The sequence below is a fragment of the Hyperolius riggenbachi genome, chromosome 5 (genome assembly GCF_040937935.1).
Source record: "Hyperolius riggenbachi isolate aHypRig1 chromosome 5, aHypRig1.pri, whole genome shotgun sequence".
Classification (NCBI taxonomy): domain Eukaryota; kingdom Metazoa; phylum Chordata; class Amphibia; order Anura; family Hyperoliidae; genus Hyperolius; species Hyperolius riggenbachi.
In genome coordinates, this window is record NC_090650.1 from 222,772,510 (window position 1) to 222,797,795 (window position 25,286).

Consider the following 25,286-nt stretch of genomic DNA (forward strand, 5'->3'; position numbering starts at 1 on the left):
AACAAGGAGTTAGTATATATATATATACATATCTTCATATACACCCATATATATATTTGCATAGGTAGGGGCCACGTTCGACCCCATCGCCGTGCCTTTCACCAGTTCTGAGAGGCAGATACCTTTTTTGGATGTTATGATTGGATTTGGATGTTTGGATGTTCCCTGCTTCATTATGGGAGTTTCCATCCGCCGGCGACTAAGAGGTCAATTCCATTAAGTCAATTTAAGAGAGTGCACTCTATTGTGTCTGATCAGCAGCAGAGAGACGTTAGGATAGGAGAAATGAGAAACAAGTTCTTACAGAGAGGTTATCTGGATAAGATTGTCGAGGGGGCGATGGCCAGAATGGCAGATGTCACTGGGCACAGACGCCGCAAAAAGCTCTCTGACAGGTTGCCTTTTGTGTCTAAATTTAATATAGCTAGTGATAATATATCAAAAATTATAAAACGACACTGGCCTCTACTGTCTGAGAGTTTTCCACACATTAATGAATTTCAAAACATCCCTATTTTTTCGTATAAAAAAGCACCATCGTTGAGGGATAGATTGGTACATGCGGACAGTAGTAAGGGGGAGACGGGCCGGTGTGGACTGACCCGCAGGGGCACTTTTCCGTGTCTTAACTGCGTTCATTGCAGTTCTGTCATGAAAGGTGATGTTATCACACACCCCCATAGGGGTAATAAATTTAAAATTAAAGGTTGTCACACTTGTGACTCGATGTTTGTTGTTTATGCGTTGAAGTGCCCCTGCGGTTTAGTCTACGTCGGCCAGACTACACAAAAAATGAAGGTTAGACTTTCATCTCATAAGCATGCGATCAGGGAAAAACTTATTGAACAAGCAGTACCATTTCATTTTAACCAGGCATCTCATACAGTTAGCCAACTAAAATATATGATTTTGGAACAAGTGCCCCCCCTAGAAGAGGAGGGGATATGGTTAAAAAAATATTGTATAGGGAGGCATATTGGATAAAAAAAATGGATTCCATGGAGCCTAGAGGCTTAAATAGGGAATTGGATTTGACCCCGTTTATGTAATGCGATGTCTGTGCCTATTGACATCTTGGTTTGTATTTATGATTTATTGTATATACATTATGTTTTGTTTTTACAGAAAGATAATCCTCTTGAATCCTCCCTCAGCCTAAGATTGTGAAGTAAACAGTAAGGTAGGAGATGTAACCTACGTATGATGAGATAGGATGGCTGTGGTAGTGGAGGTTTCCACAGTGCGCGCGGCGCTTTGTTGCCTGTCACCATAGTAACAACCAGTGGGAGGGGACGGACCTGCGCGCAGCCTTAGGGCGGCGCTCGGAATTCCGCTCCTCTCCCATAGTCGCATAGCGTGTGGAGGTGTGGGTGGTGGTGACGCCGCCCTCACTCCACGTCACTCGCCGCAGTTTCCCAACAGGTCCACCGAGGTCGGTGCCTGGTGACGCTACGGGAGTCTGTCTATGCGCAGGTCCAGGCGATGGGGAGGCTGCGGACATTGTGATGTGAGGGGGAGAGGAGGTGAGAGGGATCAGCGACCAATAGCTAGACAGCAGATCAGTTCCCTATCAGGTCGGCATGTTAGACCTGTCTGATTGGACAGTTTGTATTGCGGTCCAGGATTGGCTGTTTACTATCCATGAATGTATATAAATGTGTTGTATTGAATAGATATGTCAGTTCATGTATAGCCTTGCTTGATAAAGGAGGTAAACTCCGAAACGTCGCTGGATGGCTACATGATATCTTTGATCAATAAAAGAGCATTATAATTACGGATGGTGCCGGTCACCTTCATTCAAGTTGTATACATCTGCAGTGCTGGCGGATTGACCGAGGCACATCCATCTGGAAGCAAGGAAGGGTGCCACACTATCTACTACTACTTGCTTGTCACGGTTAAAATGATACCCAATATACATAATCACATAGCGTTTGCGGCACACAACACACTGTTAACCACAAGTAGCACCAAGGATTTTTCAAGGACATTTTTTTCAACAAATATAACAATGTCATTCTTTCTTAGCAAAGCCCCTGGAGTGTCAGAACATTCAATACATGTCATAAATGTTACCATTCTGAAAACTAGACACCCAGGCCTACTCAGATGTACATATTTGGTAACATTGGGCCTTATGCAGTTTTGCTGAAATTGCACCATAACTCTGAAAATGGCATTTTTTAACAGTTTTTCCTCATTTTGGCAATAGGAAAAATTCACACGACATAGGCCTCAATCCTAAAACACAGCAAAATCTATTCTACAGCTTGTCAAAGTTAAAGTGGTTAAACATATGCGTCATTTAGTAACAAACAGTTGGTGCAGCAATCCATTATACCCAAGGTGCACTATTTTATTGCACTAAGTGCCATTGTTTTTTTGCATAGTCTCAGGAGAGATTGGAATCAGAAAATGACCACAAATGTCACCATAATTGAAGGCTAACTACCAGGGCTATTCAAAAGTGGGTGTTGTGTGAGCTACCTGCTCATGGAGTGTTCCTGAAACTTTCCCAAGTGTCATTATAATTTGAAAAATACATTAAGTTGGATTGAGTTTGTCCCTAGTCCAAGCCTTAAAACACACCAAAATGTATTCTCACATTTGTCCCGGTTAAAACAAAACCAAATTACAATGATGACAAATGGAACTTACCATTGGATGTCTAGCAGGATTGGAGAAAAGTCAGGTCAGAAGTCAGGTGTCAGAAGCCAAAGCAAATCGGAGGGTCAGAAGAATAGTTCATTCCAAGCATGTGGTTAAAGTTAAATTTGGAAGAAGGGTCCAAAGTCAAATTTTGCAGCTTGTATGTGTTCATGGGATTCCCCCAAGCATCCAGTTTCCTCCAACACCCCAGAAACACAGTTGAAGGCCAAATGTGAGTCCCTTTGAGGGACAGTAAGTGACATGAATATAGAGGGGTACTGGATGAGAAAACACAGGGGGATCGGGAGCCCAATCTGGTGTAGTGCGTTAGTGGGTATGAAAAGATCATATAAGTGCAGCAAATTTTATACTCACAAGAGTAGGTTGCTGAATGAGGCAACCACTCATTCGCACTTGTGGGGGAAGTACCGTCCCCACTCGGCCTCTGTTCTTGGTCGCTGCTCCAAAAATTTGATCTATCGGAATATTCCGATATGGATCTTCCCCTAAGATGAGGGGTTTAGGTAGATTTTGGGAGGGGTAGGAGGCACCCGGTAGTACAGAAGTAATATGTTCACTCAAAATGGTAGATACAACATTCAATAATAAATGGTGTGATTCTACCTTCTAGGTGTCCCCTTTCGGGAAATATACAAGCTGGAGTTTCTTTTTAGCTTTTGTAAATCGATTTTTATTTCGCACAAGACAACGCGTTTCACGGTAAAAACCGCTTCCTCGCCCGGATACTGAGCGACTATTCTATAGAGGCACTACTATTGACCTGAGGAAGCGGTTTTTACCATGAAACGCGTTGTCTTGTGCGAAATAAAAATCGATTTACAAAAGATAAAAAGAAACTCCAGCTTGTATATTTCCCAAAAGGGGACACCTAGAAGGTAGGATCACACCATTTATTATTGAATGTTGTATCTACCATTTTGAGTGAACATATTACTTCTGTACTACCGGGCGCCTCCTACCCCTCCCAAAATGAATATAGAGGAAATGGGAAAAGGGCAGTAAAATATGTCGGGGTTAAAAAAAAATAAAAAAAATAGACACACACGCACAAAAAAGACACACACACACAAAAAGGAAGAAATTAATAATCAGAAAGAGTGTGGTATGCCCTAAAGCACTTAACAACACACAGTGCTGGGGCTGAGGGGCAATCTGGTCAAAAATATCTGGACTCCCTCCTCCTCCTGTGTTTCACACACACTCTGCATCTTCTCGAGGGGGTGGCTTTCACTTCATTAGGGGGGATCAGCTTAGGTAAATGTCTTTCTTTAAGTCTAATGGTATTCTCCAAATAAAGAGGATCATTTTGCTGAGCAGTGTGGGTAGTGACAAAAATGAGGGACTTGCCTGCTTTTACGTGGAGGAGAAATGCATTATGCATTGCCACCTGCAGCAAGTAATAGGCTATTGTAACAAACGTTGGAGAGGCAGCCGCGGTGAACAGCGCTACCACCGCAGCTGCCTCCAGCTCCCTGTTTAGCAATGTATCCGTGCCTCAGGAGTCTAGCACGCCGAGGACGGGTCTGTCAGTTGCACATAGGGTTGCTTTGTCGGGTGCGCGAGCGCACAGACAGGACCTTTATGCGGGGAGGAGGCGCGTCAGCTGACCAGCCGGTCGGCTGAGGTCAGAGGAGCCGCTCACCGCTCCTCATTCGCTGATAGGAGGGGGCGTGCCAGAGGGGTCTCCTCTGCTTCATAAGCCTAGCTGAATCACTCGCAACTTGTCTGCTGTTGCGAATACTTGGTGTTAGCGCTCAGACCCTTAGATAGTTCCGGTGTGCTTTGATCCGGGAGGAAACCGGGGATTTCACACAAGATAGGAATTGTTTGATAGTCTTAAAATTATTTGTGCATGACTCTGGCTCGTTCTGACTATTCTTCTGCTCAGTGATTCTGTACCTCTGCCCATCTGATCATGCTGCCAACTCTGCCTGCTTATACATTCCTGTCTCTGCCTTCCGATTTTGTACTGCATCTGTCTGTCTGTTGCCGAACCCGATCTGTCTGACCACTCTACTCTCACCAGAGGGCCCTTGACTCTGGTGAGGGGCGCTGTACTGTTAGTACCCACCAGCTTCTCTGGTGAGGTATTGCCAAACCTATCAGTACTACTGTTGCACCAATCACACATTGCTATTTGTTGTCACATCAGCTTCTGATATACCAGTATTATAGGTGATTCTGCAGATCACCATATAATCAGGTATATATCTGCATTATAGGTGATACTGCAGATCACCTAATAATCAGAATTCTATTCTTTGCTGACACAAGTCGTTACAGCTATTTTCTTATACCAGGCCCTCTGCTTTCTTTTTAGCATATAAGGAGCCAGCATTTGGTCTGCAAAGTCCACTGTTCTCATGTACTTTGTGTACTCCACTAAAGCCTGTGGTTTTTCAGTGGTCTCCCCTCTTGACATGGCAGGAACTGTGGCCTCAGTGTAGATCAATGTTAGGATCATCACCTCCCTCTTGTCATAGGACTTTAGTGCCAGGAGTTCATCACATCTGAGGCTGCAGGACTTTCCTCTTTCTAATTTGTCGTTGACAACCTGTGGTGGGAGGCCTAAACGGTTGGATCTAACCATCCCACATGCACCAGTCTGGGCTGAGTACAGGTACTTGAATAAAGGTACACTGGAATAAAAGTTGTCAACACAGAGGTGGTAGCCCGGGTGGAGACGTGGGTTTATCAAATCGATGACAATCTTCCCACTGGTGCCAATGTACTGTGGGCACCCAGCTGGCTGTAAAGTGGAGTCGTTGCCTTCATATATTTTGAAGGTGAAGGTGTAACCAGTGCCACTCTCACATGCCTTGTAAATTTTTACCCCATACCTTGCCCGCTTGCTTGGTATGTACTGTTTCATGAAAAGTCTCCCATGAAACGGTACAAGGGACTCATCTACTGCAATTTCATGGTTTGGGGTGTAGAGTTCCCCAAATACTGTAGTAAGGTGGGTCAGCAGGGGCCTTAACTTAAATAACCGATCGTGGGCAGGGTCAGTCCGTGCAACTTGGTTGGCATTGTCATTTAAATGAAATAATGTTGACTATAAATCAAATCGCTGCCTGGCCATTATTGCTGGGTATAGGGGCGCATTATGATAGAGGTCCCTGGACCAATACATTCTTAAATGTGGCTTTGATGTGATGCCCATGCTAAGTGTCAAGCCAATAAAAATCTTCAATTCGGGCATGGTGGTGGGCTTCCATTTTCTCACAGTCCAGTGGGTGGGGTTGTCGCTAAAAATAGTTGAGCATACAGATTGGTCTGCTCAACCATATGCTGCCAGAAATCCTCTGTAATAAACAGCTGGTACAGCTGAATTGGTGACAGGTTGTCAGTAGGCACTGACACACCAGGAGTGGCTGTAAAGGGTGGTATATTGGGCACCTCAAAATTAGGGGATGACCAGGTGCCACTCAGAATATGATCTGGTACCTCCTGCCTGCGAGGTACTGATGGCCGCCCAACCTGCCTGTGCCTGTCTTCCCTCTGCCCACTGCTGCTGCTGGCTGCTGTGGTGTTGCCCACTGAGCCCCCTGCTGTGGCCTCTGACAGCCCTGATGGTCCCTCATCATGGGAATCAGGATCGTCCCACATCAAGCTGCCACATGGCGTCCCTCTGGACTCTGAACTTTCAAACCCTGAATCAGAGCCGGACGGAGGGAGCCAGTCGCTACCCGAGTCCTCCTCACTGCTGCTCTGCTGGAGGATGGCGGCTGCCTCCTCCACAGAATACAGCCTCCCCGCCATAATATAAAAAAGTGATAGGGAGAAAAAGTAAGAAGAAAAAGAAATAAATAGATTGATAGGTTGTTGTTTTTTTTTTTTTAAGTGACAGGGTTTTTTTTGTTTTTGATAATGGAAAATAGAGATAGAGATAAATAAAAAGAGTAGATAGAGAGGGTAGAGATGGGGAACAGTACCTGAAAGGTACCCAAAAGAGTAGATAGAGAGGGTAGAGAAGGATAAAAGTTACCCAAAAGGTAGTGTAAGGGGGGGTTTAGAAAGAATAAATGGCAAGGGGAGGGAGGATCAGGGGTTAAGGGTGGGTATGGGGTTAAATACAGGTATGAGGGGCAACATTTTATTCAAAAAAATATGGCCTACCGCAAAGCTTCAGTCTCTCTCTCAGCTCCTGTCACCACAGATCAGTCACAAAATCTGTGGTGATAGATGCTGAGAGAGAGGGAAACAATGTTTATAAACATTTTTTCAGAATGCACATTGTTACTGGATGTAACTATGTGCATTCTGACTTTAGAAATGATCTGATTGGCTAAGGGACCAGCTGGTCCCTTGAGCCAATCACCGCTTTGTCAGGCGCGCTGTGAACAGGACAAGACGCTGAACAAAGTTATCCGTCCAGATTGCACTGCATGCATCAATCTGGACGGAAATATTAGTCCAGATGTTAAACCCACTGCATCAGGTAGAAGCACATCCCCAATAGTCAGCAGTAAATGAGCACAAAGTATGCTCTAAATCCCTGGTGATGTGGATTTTTTTTTTTTTTGCTTGGTACAGCAAAAGAGCTTCTAAAATGTAACTTTTAACGCATATCTGGATAATAGAAGTATAACATTTATTTTTGCTTTTTTCTTTGGTCTTTGGAGTACCTTAAAATGAAGCTACTCCAGCTCTTACAAGCACTGTCATTATTCAGTACTACAGACTAAAAGGGGTGCCAGTGGGTCACATAATGAGTCACATGACAGATGAAACAGAAATGGAGAGAGGTAAAACCATTAATCATTATAGAAAAGGGACCCACAAGTGAGCATAAGTTGTGGGTTTGGAGCACAAGAGCTATCTAATCCACAGGTGCCTCTCAATTAGAGATATTTTGAGTGGAGTGAACTATTGCTATCTGCAAATTAGAGCATGTTGAGATGTAATTGTTATATGAATATTTATGATATGGAGAGTCAATGAGCAATGCAATTCTTCATTTGTCTATGCAGCACATTACTTGTATAATGAATTATATAGTGGTGTTCTTGTCTTTTCTGTAGCAATTAGCTACGCAAATGGCTTTGTACTTTATATTCTTCATGAGACTCCAATATTTCAAGTGAAAAATGATAAAGTTTTGAAATAAAAATATTTTTGGTTACCACAAAGTAAGGAAAAATATATTGACTTTTAAACTGTAGCTTATTTGTATTTTACTGTAATACTAAATGGGCCGTCAGTAAAAATGCAGTAACAGTGATCATCAAATAGCTGACATTATTTTAAAAATCCAGTCCAGGTTTACTGGATTGCGTTTGTTCTCCACTGTTCTTTGTTTCAGGAAATCATCTCTTTGTTTGAATCTAGCCAGCTAATTTTCTCAGTTGTTGGATAGAAGTGTTAGTTACAGTATCAGTAGAGATGGTCAATGCAGTGCAAATAATTCTGGCTCGCATGCCAATTTCACTCAAACCATATGCAGCTTGGATATAGGCCAATCAAAAATGGCAGGAAGCTCCTTTAAAGGAGTGATCTAAGCATGTAAAAAAAAAAAAAGATCCACTTACCTGGGGCTCTGGATATATTTTTTTTAAATGCTTGGATGTATCCTTTAACCTCCCTGGTATTCAGCTTCTGCTGGATTTCCGTGCAAAATGTGATCCAGTTAAATTTCATAATCATTTTTCCTGTAACTTACCAAAATGTATCAAGGCAGGGTCTAGTATACATTGCGAGTTTAACAAAAGCTTGAAACACAAAATCTAAACTAAATTCAAAATGACTCCCCAAAATATCTAATCATTTACACTTCCAGCTGCTCAGCCTGCTCTAATACAAATGTAAAGGTGGCCATACATCTAACGATGATGGGCAGATTCGACAAAGAGACAAATCTCTCTCTGATCGAATCTGATTAGAGACAGAGATCTGCTGGCTGCCCATACACTGAAGGCCGATTCCCGATTGATTTCAGCATAAATCTCTCAGGAATCGGCACAGCTCCCTGCATCTGCTGCTGCCCTTTTAGTGTATAAATGTACCCCCCGTGTGTGCATTTATACATTACCTTTCCTGTGTCACCCACCGCACAGTGCCCATCCATCTTCCGAATGTTATTTGTGATGTGGTATTTAGCCCCGCAGTATAGGTATCCAGGTATAGGTACCCGTAGTATAGCTAGCCAGGTATAGGTGCCCGCTGTATAGCTAATCAGGTGTAGGTGCCCGCTGTATAGCTAGTCAAGTATAGGTGCCCACTGTATAGCTAATCAGGTGTAGGTGCCCACTGTATAGCTAATCAGGTGTAGGTGCCCGCTGTATAGCTAGTCAAGTATAGGTGCCCACTGTATAGCTAATCAGGTGTAGGTGCCCGCTGTATAGCTAGTCAAGTATAGGTGCCCACTGTATAGCTAATCAGGTGTAGGTGCCCGCTGTATAGCTATTCAGGTGTAGGTGCCCGCTGTATAGCTAGTCAAGTATAGATGCCCACTGTATAGCTAGTCAAGTATAGGTGCCCACTGTATAGCTAATCAGGTGTAGGTGCCCGCTGTATAGCTATTCAGGTGTAGGTGCCCGCTGTATAGCTATTCAGGTGTAGGTGCCCACTGTATAGCTAGTCAGGTATCGCTAGCCAGGTATAGGTGCCTCCAGTATAGCCAGCTATAGCTGCCCCAGTATAGCCAGCTATAGTTTCCCCAGTGTAGCCAGCTATAGCTGTCTCCAGTGTAGCCAGCTGTAACTGCCTTGGTATAGGTGCCTCCAGAGGCAAATGGGGGAGAGCCCATATAAAAAAACTCTGAGCCTGTTTTTAACTGGAGGAGCATATGAGTGAGCATTTTGAATAAAAGTTTTAATTTTTTTAATGGTATCACACTATGCAAGGTCTTTTATTTGAGGCATCCATTAAAGACCGAGTGGAGACAGTGTTAGTGTGTTCCTCAAACGGTGTCCTGTATGTGGATTGTGTCCTCCTAAGAAGATATATTCGCCTGCCATTTGCTTGAGAGGCATATAATGTTGCTTTTGTAAAGAGAGAACTTGCATAGATTTTTTTTGCAGATGTGCGCTTGAACTGATATTTTATAGACTTACTGACCGTGCCTCCAGCCAGCGCCGATTGCATCACCTCTACTGCACAGCTTGGGTCTTGTATGTCGGGAGCATCGGGACTGGGCAAAGTGACATCTACAATGTCTGTGATGTCACAACGTCAATGATGTCACGTCGCTCAGTTCTGATGCTCCCGACATACAAGCCTGGAGCTGTGCAGGCACGGTAAGTAATGACACAACTCCGGGGACCGCAGGGGGTTGAGGCAGATGTACTGGGACATCTATTTTTCTTGTCCGGGGGAGGGGGGGGGGCTGCAAAAGACCTTCTGAGCGGCATGCCCAACACTGTGTACATTAGTTGATTTCACATGCCAGAAAGAAGAGTCAGGGTACTGGGTTGTTAGAAACGCCTACTATTTATATTGCAAGGCCTACCTTGTGACCATACCAAATGGGAAGGAGGCACCTGAGCCAGCACTTTTATGTGCACTCTGTGGGGGGAAACATGAAAGTGTAAGATTTTAGGGATTCAGTGCATAAGCCTTTCTTATTTTCTGCCTTATATTGTACATTGGCTGCCTGTGAGCACAGAGCTCTTGCTTACTGACACTTGTCTGCATATACAGTGGTGTGAAAAACTATTTGCCCCCTTCCTGATTTCTTATTCTTTTGCATGTTTGTCACACTTAAATGTTTCTGCTCATCAAAAACCGTTAACTATTAGTCAAAGATAACATAATTGAACACAAAATGCAGTTTTAAATGATGGTTTTTATTATTTAGTGAGGAAAAAAAACTCAAAACCTACATGGCCCTGTGTGAAAAAGTGATTGCCCCCCTTGTTAAAAAATAACTTAACAGTGGTTTATCACACCTGAGTTCAATTTCTGTAGTCACCCCCAGGCCTGATTACTGCCACACCTGTTTCAATCAAGAAATCACTTAAATAGGAGCTATCTGACACAGAGAAGTAGACCAAAAGCACCACAAAAGCTAGACATCATGCCAAGATCCAAAGAAATTCAGGAACAAGTGAGAACAAAAGTACTGTAATTGAGATCTATCAGTCTGGTAAAGGTTATAAAGCCATTTCTAAAGTTTTGGGACTCCAGCGAACCACAGTGAGATCCATTATCCACAAATGGCAAAAACATGGAACAGTGATGAACCTTCCCAGGAGTGGCTGGCCGACCAAAATTACCGCAAGAGCGCAGAGAAAACTCATCCGAGAGGCCACAAAAGACCCCAGGAAAACATCTAAAGAACTGCAGGCCTCACTTGCCTCAATTAAGGTCAGTGTTCACAACTCCACCATAAGAAGGAGACTGGGCAAAAACGGCCTGTATGGCAGATATCCAAGGCGCAAACCACTTTTAAGCAAAAAGAACATTAAGGCTCGTCTCAATTTTGCTAAAAAAACATCTCAATGATTGCCAAGACTTGTGGGAAAATACTATGTGGACCGCCGAGACAAAAGTTGAACTTTTTAGAAGGTGCGTGTCCTGTTAAATCTGTCGTAGAAGTAACACAGCATTTCAGCAAAAGAACATCATACCAACAGTAAAATATGGTGGTGGTAGTGTGATGGTCTGGGGTTGTTTTGCTGCTTCAGGACCTGGAAGGCTTGCTGTGATAGATGGAACCATGAATTCTACTGTCTACCAAAAAATCCTGAAGGCGAATGTCCGGCTATCTGTTCGTCAACTCAAGCTGAAGCGATCTTGGGTGCTGCAGCAGGACAATGACCCAAAAGACACCAGCAAATCCACCTCTGGATGGCTGAAGAAAAACAAAATGAAGACTTTGGAGTGGCCTAGTCAAAGCCCTGACCTGAATCCTATTGAAATGTTGTGGCATGACCTTAAAAAGGCAGTTCATGCTAGAAAACCCTCAAATAAAGCTGAATTACAACAATTCTGCAAAGATGAGTGGGCCAAAATTCCTCCAGAGCGCTGTAAAAGACTTGTTGCAAGTTATCGCAAATGCTTGATTGCAGTTATTGCTGCTAAGTGTAGCCCAACCAGTTATTAGGTTCAGGGGGCAATTTCTTTTTCACACAGGGCCATGTAGATTTTGAGTTTTTTTTCCTCACTAAATAATAAAAACCATCATTTAAAACTGCATTTTGTGTTCAATTATGTTATCTTTGACTAATAGTTAACGGTTTTTGATGAGCAGAAACATTTAAGTGTGACAAACATGCAAAAGAATAAGAAATCTGGAAGGGGGCAAATAGTTTTTCACACCACTGTAGATAAGTGCAATATCTCTGGCTGACCTGGCTTGTGATTTTCTTTCTGTTGCATCAAAGTTAATATCACAGTTGGAACCGTATTGTGGTAGTTGTGTTTTACAGCTATCACCTATTTTCTTTTTTTAAGTTTAAGTCTGCTTGAACTCCTCAAACAATGATTGGTGCATCATCTACTTTGTTAGCAGCTGTTTATTGTTTCTTTGTAATAATAGAAAGGAAACAAACACTTTCAGTCACAGAGAAATGGGTTAGGTCAACTTGTGGGAAGCTTGTTATAATTTGCTTTTTTTGGCTTGATCTCAGCATGCATTATTGGTTGCTTGGTGGAGGAATTCGCAATTCATGTTCAGTAGTCTATTTTAAAAGTGTTACTGTTTCTATTTTATATTTATCAGTTTATACCTGGCAGCAAATCCTTCTGCAGCAAAATGATATACTGCAGTAATTAGTGAAAAGCCACTGTAATAAGAAATGCAACAAAAGCATCTTCATTTTTTGTTTCAACATATATTTATATGTACTACTAAAATAAACATTACATTTACATAAGGTTAGTGATATATAAGGACTTATATAGTCTTTTAGAAGTAGGGTAATACTGTCAGGGCCCATAGCCTGGCATAAGGGTAGGCATGAGCTTTCCCAGGGTGCAGAATCAAAGCGGTCACTGCTCTTCAATAGAGCATCTTGCAAGGGTAGATGGGCCGCTACCTGTGCAGTGTACTACTTTTCTGCTTTTGACTACCAGGTTGCGATCCCACAGAGTTACACCACTGGTGACAGAGCTAAAGGTCAGACCCGCAGTGTGAAAAAATACAGGTGATGGGATAAGCAGGGTTGAAGATGCTGGCTGGCAGTCTGAGATCAGGATTAGTGCTCAGTGGGGCATGGCCTAGTAGCAGGCTGAGACCAGGACTAGTGGTCGGCAGTGTAAATTCAGGGTAACAAGCAATAAGTTGCAGACTGAACTAACAGGCTGGCAGGATGGGGTTATGGGTAACAGGTTGTGGATTGGCAGGCTGGGAGGACAAGATAACAGTCTGTGGACAGGCTGGCAAGACCAGATCAGGAACAAGCAAGTATGGCACATATATTAAAACATGGTTGTTTTTTTTAAATATAGAAATGGAAATTGACTTAACATGACATCTTGGTGTTAATTGGCATTATTATTGTAGTAGACATACAGTACATACATATCAACTCATCTGTGATTTGCAGAAGGCTCCCAATTTTCACGTTAGGTGGATGATCCAATTTTTCTATTACTCATGTGCCAAATGAATGAGGAATAACGTACAAAGAATTTCTAAAGACAGTCCTTCTCCCTAGTAATAACAGTTATTAAATTGAAATGAAAGATGTATAGAATTAAAATAGAAAGATTGCAAGCACTAATGTTTGTCAGTACAATGCTTTTGGTTGAAATAAACAAAACCATAAAACGTAATTTGAGAATATCTGCTGAATGTAAAATAAGAAGAAGTGTTCAGATTATTATTAATATCCTATGATTTCCTTTTTTTATTTTGCAAATATTGCAAAATTGTGTAAATAAAACACAAGAAAAGGCATTAAATAAGCAACTTACACCACATATCCTTTTACATTTTACCAAAGTTGTGTCGCTTGATGAGGAACTGTGAAAATAGTGTAATTAATAAAATTGCTTTTGTTTTTTTTGTTTTTTACAATATTCAATTATAAATGTTTAGTCACTGTTTGCCCATTGTGAAATCTTTTCTCACCCTGACTTAATCACAAGTGAAGACAGCGTTAGTTCCATCAAGTGCATGCTGGGGAATGTTTGTACACTCAGTTTTCCAAAGCTGGTTCCCAATGCGTGTGTGTGTGTGTGTGTATGTGGGGGGGGGGGGATTCTGCATAGCTAAACAGCCTAGGCTAAGCTAGGAGGAAGTGGTTTTATACCAACAAAAAAACCCACACACACCCATTATAGTATACGAAGTGTTTCTGAATGCTGAAAACTGTATAATTAACGTAAAACTGGGTAACCTGAATACTTTACTACAACCTTCTGTTTGTCACTACGGTGCCTCTTTTTGTAATTCTTGAATGTCTACTATTACATGATAAAATGCATTATATGTGTAGAGTGCTAAAATGTGGATGTCTTTCATGTTTCTGTTTTTGTGTGTGTTGTATGTGTGGCAGTGGCACCCAAAGAAAAACAGATGCTTTAAAACTTTTGTTGTTGTTGTTATTTTTTATTTTTCAAGACACAGTAAATCCAGTCATCTTCCTTGATGGAAATTATACCAGACATAACATGTTTAGTGGTAATGAGCATCATATGTTTAATGGTAAATGCATTCATTGTACACTGTGTTTATTTTACATCTAACTAGGACTATATGTTCGTAATCAAATTTGTTAAGGTCATTTTCACAGATGTTTTAAAAGCTTTGTATCAAATGGAGTCAGGTGCAATGTTCTTGCTTAGCAAGATGTGTGAATACTGATTATAGTCTTTTTTTTTTCATTTTGTCCTAGGATATATGTATCAGTGCTGTAAAAGAAAAAGACATAGAGGCAAAACTGAAAAATGTCATCAATGAATGGAGTGCACATGTATTCACTTTTGCCCAGTTCAAATCAAGAGGAGAACTGCTCTTGAAAGGGTCAGATACATCAGAGAAAATTGCACTCATGGAAGACAGTCTCATGGTGTTAGGTTCAATTATGAGCAACAGGTAAGCAGTACAGTTTCAATGGTGCATGTCTTCTAGTGTCCTGTTTGTGTAAGAGACTCAAGATCGAAGTAAATTACTTGCTTTTTGTGATCATATATGATTGGAAGATGCATTTTAATTGTTCATGTGTTTTATCAAAATACAGACAGGAATTGGATTTGGATCTATCTATGTACTGCAAAAAAAAAGGCTTTTGCTGGGCTCCTCTTTACTTTAGTATTGCAGCAGTGCGTGTCAGAGAAGGAAGCTCCAGCAAAAGCATTTTTTAATTTTTTTCTGTGTAGCCTCCTAATTGGTTCATTTATCTGACTAATAAGAATACTGAATAATAAGGATTCTCATTGGTCTGGTTTAGTGGAGACCTCAGTGGAAGATTTATAAAGCTTTTAGCCAGGGATTCATGTAGTCAGTATAGTGATTTATTATTACGGAGACTTTATTCAAAATTTAAAGAAGACCCCAGAAAATCACAGTGTTTGTAATACGAATTTAAGTCATGGTATATGGCAAGGGAATATAAAAAGGTGTTTGGGTTTTTTTTTGCATCTACTCTGTGTTCAGGGCACCATGCTTGTAATTGCCATGGGGGCATGAGTGCACATATCTGGGAAACCTCTTATAAAAGGAGGCCTTCATAGTCCACAATCTCATTCCCTGAAGATTACCCCACGAACATGGGTAGTTGGGAGGTCACCCACCTCTTCCCTGTCACAGGTTATTTTCCATAAGTGTGCATAATGAAACGTTACTTGTAGAAGACACCTCTAAGCTTATGGACCCCAGTAGACTGATATTTCAGATGACAGAGCTGGCTCAGCAATTGCAGCCTGCAAAAAAACAAAAATTAAAAAAAAAGTAGGGTTAGTAAATTACTAGTTGTCAAGGGAAGTAGGGTGCGCTTAAGAAGACCCACCAAATGCTCCTAAAAGCAGCATCTTAATGCTTAAAGAGACTCCGTAACAAAAATTGCATCCTGTTTTTTATCATCCTACAAGTTCCAAAAGCTATTCTAATGTGTTCTGGCTTACTGCAGCACTTTCTACTATCACAGTCTCTGTAATAAATCAACTTATCTCTCTCTTGTCAGACTTGTCAGCCTGTGTCTGGAAGGCTGCCAAGTTCTTCAGTGTTGTGGTTCTGCTATGAACTCCCCCTTCCAGGCCCCTCTCTGCACACTGCCTGTGTGTTATTTAGATTAGAGCAGCTTCTCTCTTCTCTCTTATCTTTTACAAGCTGGATAAATCGTCCTCTGAGCTGGCTGGGCTTTCACATAGTGAGGAATTACAGACAAGGGAAAAGCTGTTTGCAGGAAGAAAAGAACAGCCTGAAACTTCAGTGCATGAGAGATGCAGGGGGAAAGAAACACACAAATGATCTCTTGAGATTCAAAAGGAAGGCTGTATACAGCCTGCTTGTGTATGGATGTATTTTCTATGTGTGGACATACTGTACATCAACCTACTTCCTGTTTTGGTGGCCATTTTGTTTGTTTATAAACAAACTTTTTAAAACTGTTTTTAACCACTTTTAATGCGGCGGGGAGCGGCGAAATTGTGACAGAGGGTAATAGGAGATGTCCCCTAACGCACTGCTATGTTTACTTTTGTGTGATTTTAACAATACGGATTCTCTTTAAGCCAGTACATGTAATGCAGTCTTCAAATTATAGCTTATCTAGGCATCACTACTGTTAAATCTGGAATTGAATCTGTTGATAATATATATGTGGTGCAGGGTGATAATTTACTCATATGGGGCAAGTTTTCTTTTTTTAATCACATATAAATGCATCAAGCCTGTGGAGTAAGGAATTATTTTTCCCCCATTTAATGCAAATATGCTGGCACCTTTTTCCCCTTCCTCTGGAATTTTTCTTCATGCAAGATATATCTGTTATTAGCTTAAAAATACTGTAGCTAAAGCTCAATCACTATCAATCCATCAAAGAACTGCTTGTGACCTTAGCAACCAAAAGACATAGAAACCCAGACAATACAATGACATAGTGGCCACGCAAGACACCATTTATTTATTTATTTTTTAACTCAAGAATCCCGCTCAGTTTTTTCTGATTGATTATAACATTTAAGAAATCTGACCAATGTACCACACACGTTTGTTCAACGTTTTCCCCCCAATTATGAAAAAAAAATATTGAAAACTCTGAAAAAATAGCTTGGGCTTATACAGTAAAAAATTGAAAATCTTCCCAACAACATTTAATTTCAATAAAAATAGATCAGAAAAATCCACTACTTCTGATCGACTTCCATAGAAAAAAACAGAAAATTCGATAAGGTTTCTCAAACAGTTAAAACAATCTTTCTGTTTTTCTGTACAACCGAATTGCCATTACAGCTGATCATGACCACCTTAAGCCTGATTTTCTTGATTTTCATTTAGTTTAGCTATCAAGCTTTTAAGCATCATGAGTAACAGGCTGTAAATAACACTATAAGGAGAGCTATAATGTACAGTAAAACAAATAACAGGCAGTAATTTAGCCTACTATCAGTCTCATAAAGGATTTTTTTTCATATATTTTGCTTTCTCAACTGCTTTAATGTTTACAAATGCTTAACAAACGCAATTGGTTGCTCAATATATTTTGTGGTTTTCCAGAGCTCTTCCTGGTTGAATATTTTCGGTGTAATGTACATCCTGAGATCACGCATTGCAGAATATGTGTACATTAAAAAGGTTACATCTTCAGCACCGTCGCTGCAGTTTCCATTTACACTATATTCAATAAATTGTGATTAAATCCAAATGCATGCACTCAGCAATCTGTCAGAACTGTTATAATATTCTACAGTCCTAATTTAACGCTACATTTCGACACCCCTAATCACAATGGCAAGCATTATGAGAACTTCACTGTAGCAAGACATAGAATAATGTATTGATGCTAGATTTTTTGATGACTTTGCTTCTCTAATAATTTATTTTGAAAGTATAAAAGGCTACATCTAAATAGTGGAGCCATCCAGTTGTAGAAAATAGCTTTTATGTGAACAGACGGAGAGAAAATGGTAACTTGCTAACATTAGCAAGTTGAATTGGTGAGAGACAAGACACAGACACAGAACATTTATATCACACTTTTCTCCTGGTGGTCTCAAAGCGCCAGAGCTGCAGCCACTAGGGTTGTTCTATAGGCAGTAGTGTCTTGTCCAAGGTCCCCTACTGAATAGGTGCAGGCTTACTGAACCAGAAGATTTGAGATTCGAATCCTGGTCTTCTGTGTCAGAGGCAGAGCCCTTAACTGGTACACTATCCAGTAACTGAACAATGACACACAGTAGTGATTCCTAGATGATATTTATGTGGAGCTAAGCTTGGTGTGACACCTATGTTTCTGAGTACAGATCAGATCATTACTTAGGAAAAAGGTAGAATTAAAATGACAAGTTAAAATGTGTCCCATCCTATAACCCCCTGTTTGCAAAACCATTTTCAAGTGAGATCTAGAGTTTCCCCCAGGCAGGAAAATTATGTTGTTTAAACCATTTACATTATATCCATTACCAAAATATCAAAGTAATAAGACATGTAAGTTTAATAGACATTAAGTGTGTTTTATGTACAATATATATATATATATATATATATATATATATATATATATATATATATATACATTCTGTATATATATATATATATATATATATATATATATATATATATATATATATATATATATATATATATATATATATATACATATATATATATATATATACAGTGGTGTGAAAAACTATTTGCCCCCTTCCTGATTTCTTATTCTTTTGCATGTTTGTCACACTTAAATGTTTCTGCTCATCAAAAACCGTTAACTATTAGTCAAAGATAACATAATTGAACACAAAATGCAGTTTTAAATGAAGGTTTTTATTATTTAGTGAGAAAAAAAAAACTCCAAATCTACATGGCCCTGTGTGAAAAAGTGATTGCCCCCCTTGTTAAAAAATAACTTAACTGTGGTTTATCACACCTGAGTTCAATTTCTGTAGTCACCCCCAGGCCTGATTACTGCCACACCTGTTTCAATCAAGAAATCACTTAAATAGGAGCTATCTGACACAGAGAAGTAGACCAAAAGCACCTCAAAAGCTAGACATCATGCCAAGATCCAAAGAAATTCAGGAACAAATGAGAACAAAGTACTGTAATTGAGATCTATCAGTCTGGTAAAGGTTATAAAGCAATTTCTAAAGCTTTGGGACTCCAGCGAACCACAGTGAGAGCCATTATCCACAAATGGCAAAAACATGGAACAGTGATGAACCTTCCCAGGAGTGACTGGCCGACCAAAATTACCCCAAGAGCGCAGAGAAAACTCATATGAGAGGCCACAAAAGACCCCAGGACAACATCTAAAGAACTGCAGGCCTCACTTGCCTCAATTAAGGTCATTGTTCACGACTCCACCATAAGAAAGAGACTGGGCAAAAGCTGTCTGCCTGGCAGATATCCAAGGCGCAAACCACTTTAAAGCAAAAAGAACATTAGGGCTTATCTGAATTTTGCTAAAAAAAACATCTCAATGATTGGCAAGACTTTTAGGAAAATACCTTGTGGACCGACGAGACAAAAGTTGAACTTTTTGGAAGGTGCGTGTTCCGTTACATCTGGCGTAGAAGTAACACAGCATTTCAGCAAAAGAACATCATACCAACAGTAAAATATCGTGGTGGTAGTGTGATGGTCTGGGGTTGTTTTGCTGCTTCAGGACCTGGAAGGCTTGCTGTGATAGATGGAACCATGAATTCTACTGTCTACCCAAAAAATCCTGCAGGAGAATGTCCGGCCATCTGTTTGTCAACTCAAGCTGAAGCGATCTTGGGTGCTGCAGCAGGACAATTACCCAAAACACACCAGCAAATCCACCTCTGAATGGCTGAAGAAAAACAAAATGAAGACTTTGGAGTGGCCTAGTCAAAGTCCTGACCTGAATCCTATTGAGATGTTGTGGCTTGACCTTAAAAAGGCGGTTCATGCTAGAAAACCCTCAAATAAAGCTGAATTACAACAATTCTGCAAAGATGAGTGGGCCAAAATTCCTCCAGAGCGCTGTAAAAGACTCGTTGCAAGTTATCGCAAACGCTTGATTGCAGTTATTGCTGCTAAGGGTGGCCCAACCAGTTATTAGGTTCAGGGGGCAATTTCTTTTTCACACAGGGCCATGTAGGTTTTGAGTTATTTTTCTCACTAAATAATAAAAACCATCATTTACAACTGCATTTTGTGTTCAATAATGTTATCTTTGACTAATAGTTGACGTTTTTTGATGAGCAGAAACATTTAAGTGTGACAAACATGCAAAAGAATAAGAAATCAGGAAGGGGGCAAATAGTTTTTCACACCACTGTATATATATATATATATATATATATAGATATATATAGATAGATAGATAGATAGATAGATAGATATACAGTGTGTGTATGTATATATATATATATATATATATATATATATATATATATGTGTGTGTGTGTATATATATATATATATATTGAACATTGACGTCACTTGGCCTTTTTCAATTCAGTATTTCTCCTAAACTTCTCCTATCAGATCATTTTCATCTTCTATTTAAAATAACTTTTCAACACTCTGCAGTTGAAAATGTAAGGGAAAATGATGGTCAAAATTATGCTGAGTACTTTCTTGCTGTGTGGCTACTTAAAATGCATTTTATTGATACAATGTGAAAGTTTAGGAGAAAATTTGGATAAAAAGTGAATTGAATAAGGGCCAGCAAGCACAACCTAAAATCACTAATATATCTTTGTTCTTGCATTTAGCTCTGTTGGAAAGGAGAGCCATGCAGCTGAGATTTTCCTATGCTAAATGTACCATGCTTGCTTTACATTAGAGAAGAAGATTCTCTGCAGTGTTCAGTATTGTTTACTAAGTTATTAAATCTTTGCTTGAAACAGATACAATGCACCATTTAAGCCAACCATACAACAGTGGGTGCAGAAACTGTCCAACACCACAGAAATAATTGAGAACTGGCTTACAGTGCAGAACCTTTGGATTTACCTGGAAGCTGTGTTTGTTGGTGGTGACATTGCAAAGCAGCTTCCTCAGGTGAGTGCTAGCAAATAGTGGTATACATGAAATTGCCTATCTTTATGTAGATCTATTCAATACACCCGAGAGAGCAAGAAATGCAATACTCCGAAGAAGAAAAAACTATCATCTGACAGTCCAAATGATTAATCCAATGGACAAAAGTTTATGGAATGACTAAATAGTAAATAGACCACTCAATACAAATGCATTATACACATACAAACCCTTCTTTTTAACCTTTGAATATGTTACCATGTAAAAATACCCTGCTTGCCACCCAACTCCCTCTGTCTTGGAAGCCACTAGGCTTGTAATTATCAAACATGAGCCGCGAGTTATAAGAAGAAACGTATACATATGTGCCCTTTAAAGGACACCTGAAGTGAGAGGAATATGAAGGCTGCAATATTTATTTCCTTTTTTAACAGTATCAGTTGCCTGGTGCCTTGTTGATCTTTTATATATCAGTAGTCTTTGAAGCACACACCTGAAACAAACATGCAGCAAATCCAGTGAAACTTCAGCCAAACATCTGATCTACATGCTTGTTAAAGCCCCATCCACACTTAGAAGCACAAAAGGACGACGATTTTTGCTGGCGTTTTGCGGGAGTGATTTTTCTGCTATTTCATCACTGGACAGTGCAGCGATTTGTCCGCGATCGCGTTTAGCGCTTCTATAGCACTGAAAAGCGATCGCCGGGAAATCGCCTGAAAATGATGCAGGCTACACGTTTGAGTTTTTGGCCGATTTGCACCGATTAGCGCAAATTGCCCAAGTAAGAACGGGCCCATAGGGTTTTATTACACTGGTGCTTTCAAAAGCGATAGCGTTTGAGCGGTTTGCCAAAATCGCCGGCAAAATGCTCAAGTGTGAATGGGGCCTTAGGGTCTACAGCTATAAGGCAGAGAATCAGCAGGGCAGCCAGACAATTGCACTGTTTAAATGAAAATCAATATGGTAGCCTCCGTATCCCTCTGACCTTGGGTGTCCATTAAAGTACCCCTGAACTGGTTTATTCTAAACATACTTTTAATACAGTTTTATTTGTGGTGCTGTGACAAATGTCACAGCAATATCCTCCCCGTCCAGCACCCCCTGTCCTCTCCGCGCTCTGCTGAGCCATAGTCTTTGAGTGGAGGAGGCATTCCTATAGATGGGCAGAGAGGAGGGGAACTGTCACTTCCTCCCTGCCCAGAAGATTATGGCTGAGCAGAGTGGGGGGCACAGGGGGTGCTGGAGGAGGAAGCTGGTGCTGTGACATTTGTCACAGCACCACAAATAAAACTATTAAATGTATGTTTATAATAAACAAGTTCAGTGGTACTTTAAGTAAGCAGCCCGGTGATCTCAGGTGGCAGACAGTGAGCGAAAACCCCTAAGTAATTCACCCAAAAACATCAGTACTATTTTTTTTTTAAAACACAGAGGCAATGAATAACCGCAAGTGATTGAATGTATGCAGAGAGAGGAGACAGAAAAAAAAAAGAGGTCAGTGTTACCAAAGCACAGGATCAGCAGCAGGTCATCTGATAAATAGAGTGGTGAATAAATTCATAGGTAGGCGGCTCAAACTTACAGTATTTCTGTCTAAAACTTAATAAGTTCATCTGCCACTTTTGTACTTTGGATTATTCATTCAGACTGTCAGTGGCACTCTTTAGAGATGTCCCGAATGGTTCGCATGCGAACTTATTCGCGCGAACAACGCAGATTCGCGTTCGTGGCTGAACGCAAACTTTTTGTCGGTTCGATCCACCCCCCAATACTACATCATTGGGCTAAACTTTGACCCTCTACATCACAGTTAGGACTCAGCAGACACATGGTAGCCAATCAGGCTGCACTCCCACCTGGAGCCCCCCCCCCCCCTCTACATAAGACAGCAGCGTCGGACATTTTCTCACCCTGTGTGCTGCAGTATTAGTGAGAGAAGGGAGAGACATTGGAGAGATAGGGAAAGTGATAGTTAGGAGGTCTGTTAGCTTGCTCCTTGCTGATATTTGTTGCTAAAAAGCACCACCAAAACAGCTCTTTTGAGAGCTAATGTTCTTGTGATGTGTTTTTTTTTTTGTGTGGCCCACTGACACTGCATATATAGCCCTGTCTGTCGCAGCTGGTTCTTTCTAATTACTATACTGTGCCAGGCCCAGCACATTCAGTGCCTACCTTTTCACTGCACCTGTGTGTGTGACAGCTGCACATTGTATTGCAATACCAGTCACTCTATACCTTTCACTGCACCTGTGTGACAGCATGCAGTTTTATATACCAGTCCATTTATACCTGTTAACTGCACCTGTGTGACAGCTGCACATTGTATTGTAATACCAGTCACTGTATACCTTTCACTGCACCTGTGTGACAGCATGCAGTTTTATATACCAATCACTGCATACCTGTTCACTGCACCTGTGTGACCGCACGCTGTTTTATATACCAGTCCGTGCATACCTGTTAACTGCACCTATGTGACAGCTGAACATTGTATTGTAATACCAGTCATGGTATACCTTTCACTGCACCTGTGTGACAGCATGCAGTTTTATATACCAGTCACTGCATACCTGTTCACTGCACCTGTGTGTGTGACAGCTGCACATTTTATTGTAATATCAGTCACTGCATACCTTTCACTGCACCTGTGTGACTGCACATTGTATTATACCAGTCACTGCATACCTTTCACTGCATCTGTGTGACTGCAAACTGTTTTATATACTAGTCAGTGCATACCTTTCACTGCATCTGTGACTGCACATTGATACCAGGCCACAATTATTTTTCTAAAAAGGTGATACCCAAACTGTACTGTGATGATGAAAGGTAATTGGTGTCATCTCTGGCACACAGCATTGGGTCAAGGGTCCATCTGACCACAGATGCCTGGTCTGCAAAGCACGGCCAGGGCAGGTACATTACTTATACAGCACATTAAGTCCTTCCTTGGATGTATGGTGGTAGCCATTTCTCAGGCTCCCACTCCAGACCGGAGTTGAACCCTGATTCCCCGGACGCTACCCATGGTCACCATGGTGCAGAAAGTATCAAAGAGAGTTTATCACACAGTAGAATGAATGGCAGTCTTGCCCTCCATAACAGATCCCCGTTAAATGATTTCAAGTGTACTCATCATTATACAGGGCCTCGAAAGAGTCCTGTATTGTTATTTTTCGTCACTACCTCCCCGAGTTGGGACTTGCGTGCCACGCCTGCTGCCTTCCTTGGATGTGTGGTGGTAGCCGTTTCTCAGGCTCCCACTCTGGACCGGAATCAAACCCCGATTCCCCGGCTGTACCCTTTCTTTAACAATGCTAGAGAAAGAACCATCGACAGTCTGAGCAGCGATGAACACCTGGGTGCGCAGGCTTGACCTGTGGCCAGAGCTGTCACAATTTGCCATCCAACTTCTGGCTTACCCTGCCTCAAGCATCCTGTCAGAAAGGACCTTCAGCGCCGCTGGAGACATTGTCAGTGAGAAGAGAAATCGCCTAGGTCAAAAAAAGTGTTCAGTACCTCACCTTTATCAAAATGAATGAGGCATGGATCCCGGAGGGCCTCTGCCTGCACGAAGATTAAGTCTGTCCCCGCACAGCATCTCTGCCTGCCGGCCGCTGCTGCTTGCCCCAAGACTAAGTCAGTCCCCCCACACAGCATCTCTGCATGCAGGCCCCTTGACTGCCTTCTTCGCCATCACCAACAGGGTCCAGGACTCCACGTGGATTACTGAACAAAAAGAATAATAACTTTTCTGGTGCGTGTACATGCCTGCCCAATTTTTCTGGATGCACTGGGGCAGCAACAACAAAACAAAAGGCATGTACATGTGTCAATTCCCCTTTGTGATTGTTACCTTGCTGCAGTGAAGGGGCTTGCGTATCACAATGAAGCAATGACCAGACCTATATGAGTGTGTTGGGGGGCACACCCAAGATAATAAGGTTTTTGCTTCATTGTGGACAGACCAATTTCGATCAGCTGGAAAGTCACTGTTGTACTGTCATTGAGCTACCTCAGGGCTTGAAAACCGCCATTGCTTGCACTCTCGCCATGGTGGGCACCAGTCCAGCACAGCCATCACTACACAAACAGCTGTTTGCGGTGCTTTACACAGTGAGTTTGGTCTGTCAGTGTGAAGCAGTACACTAATTACACTACCTGATTGATGTATACACATACAAGATGTTTTAAAGCACTCTATGCCTCCAATTTAGGAATGCAATGTGATTTCTTCCCTTTAGTGATTATAACCCTGCTGTGTGTCAATTCCATAATTTTCCTTGTGTATCCCACTCTGCCATGCCCCGATCCAGGTGTTAGACCCCTTGAAACATCTTTTCCTTCACTTTTGTGGCCAGAATTAGTGTTTGTAGTTGTGAAAGTTCGCCTGCCCATTGAAGTCTATTGCGGTTCGCATAATTCGCTGGCTTTTTCGCAAGTTCGCATTGCGAACAAAAAAATGTGGGTTCGTGACATCTCTAGCGCTCTTATTGGGGAAACCTTTTTCTATTTAGATAGGTGAATACTAGTGTCAAAAAGGTTTAAT

The 25,286-nt window shown here is 41.3% G+C and overlaps 1 protein-coding gene across 3 annotated transcripts in view; it reads left to right on the plus strand.

The window, feature by feature from the left end:
* LOC137518608 (dynein axonemal heavy chain 5-like) overlaps nt 1-25,286 on the plus strand; it is a 553,928-nt gene that overhangs the window by 198,301 nt on the left and 330,341 nt on the right. For all 3 annotated transcript variants that reach the window (XM_068236692.1, XM_068236695.1, XM_068236693.1), the window contains exons 35-36: nt 14,457-14,656; nt 20,602-20,755. In XM_068236692.1, coding sequence (XP_068092793.1) covers nt 14,457-14,656; nt 20,602-20,755 — 354 coding nt within the window. The remainder of the gene's footprint in view (nt 1-14,456; nt 14,657-20,601; nt 20,756-25,286) is intronic.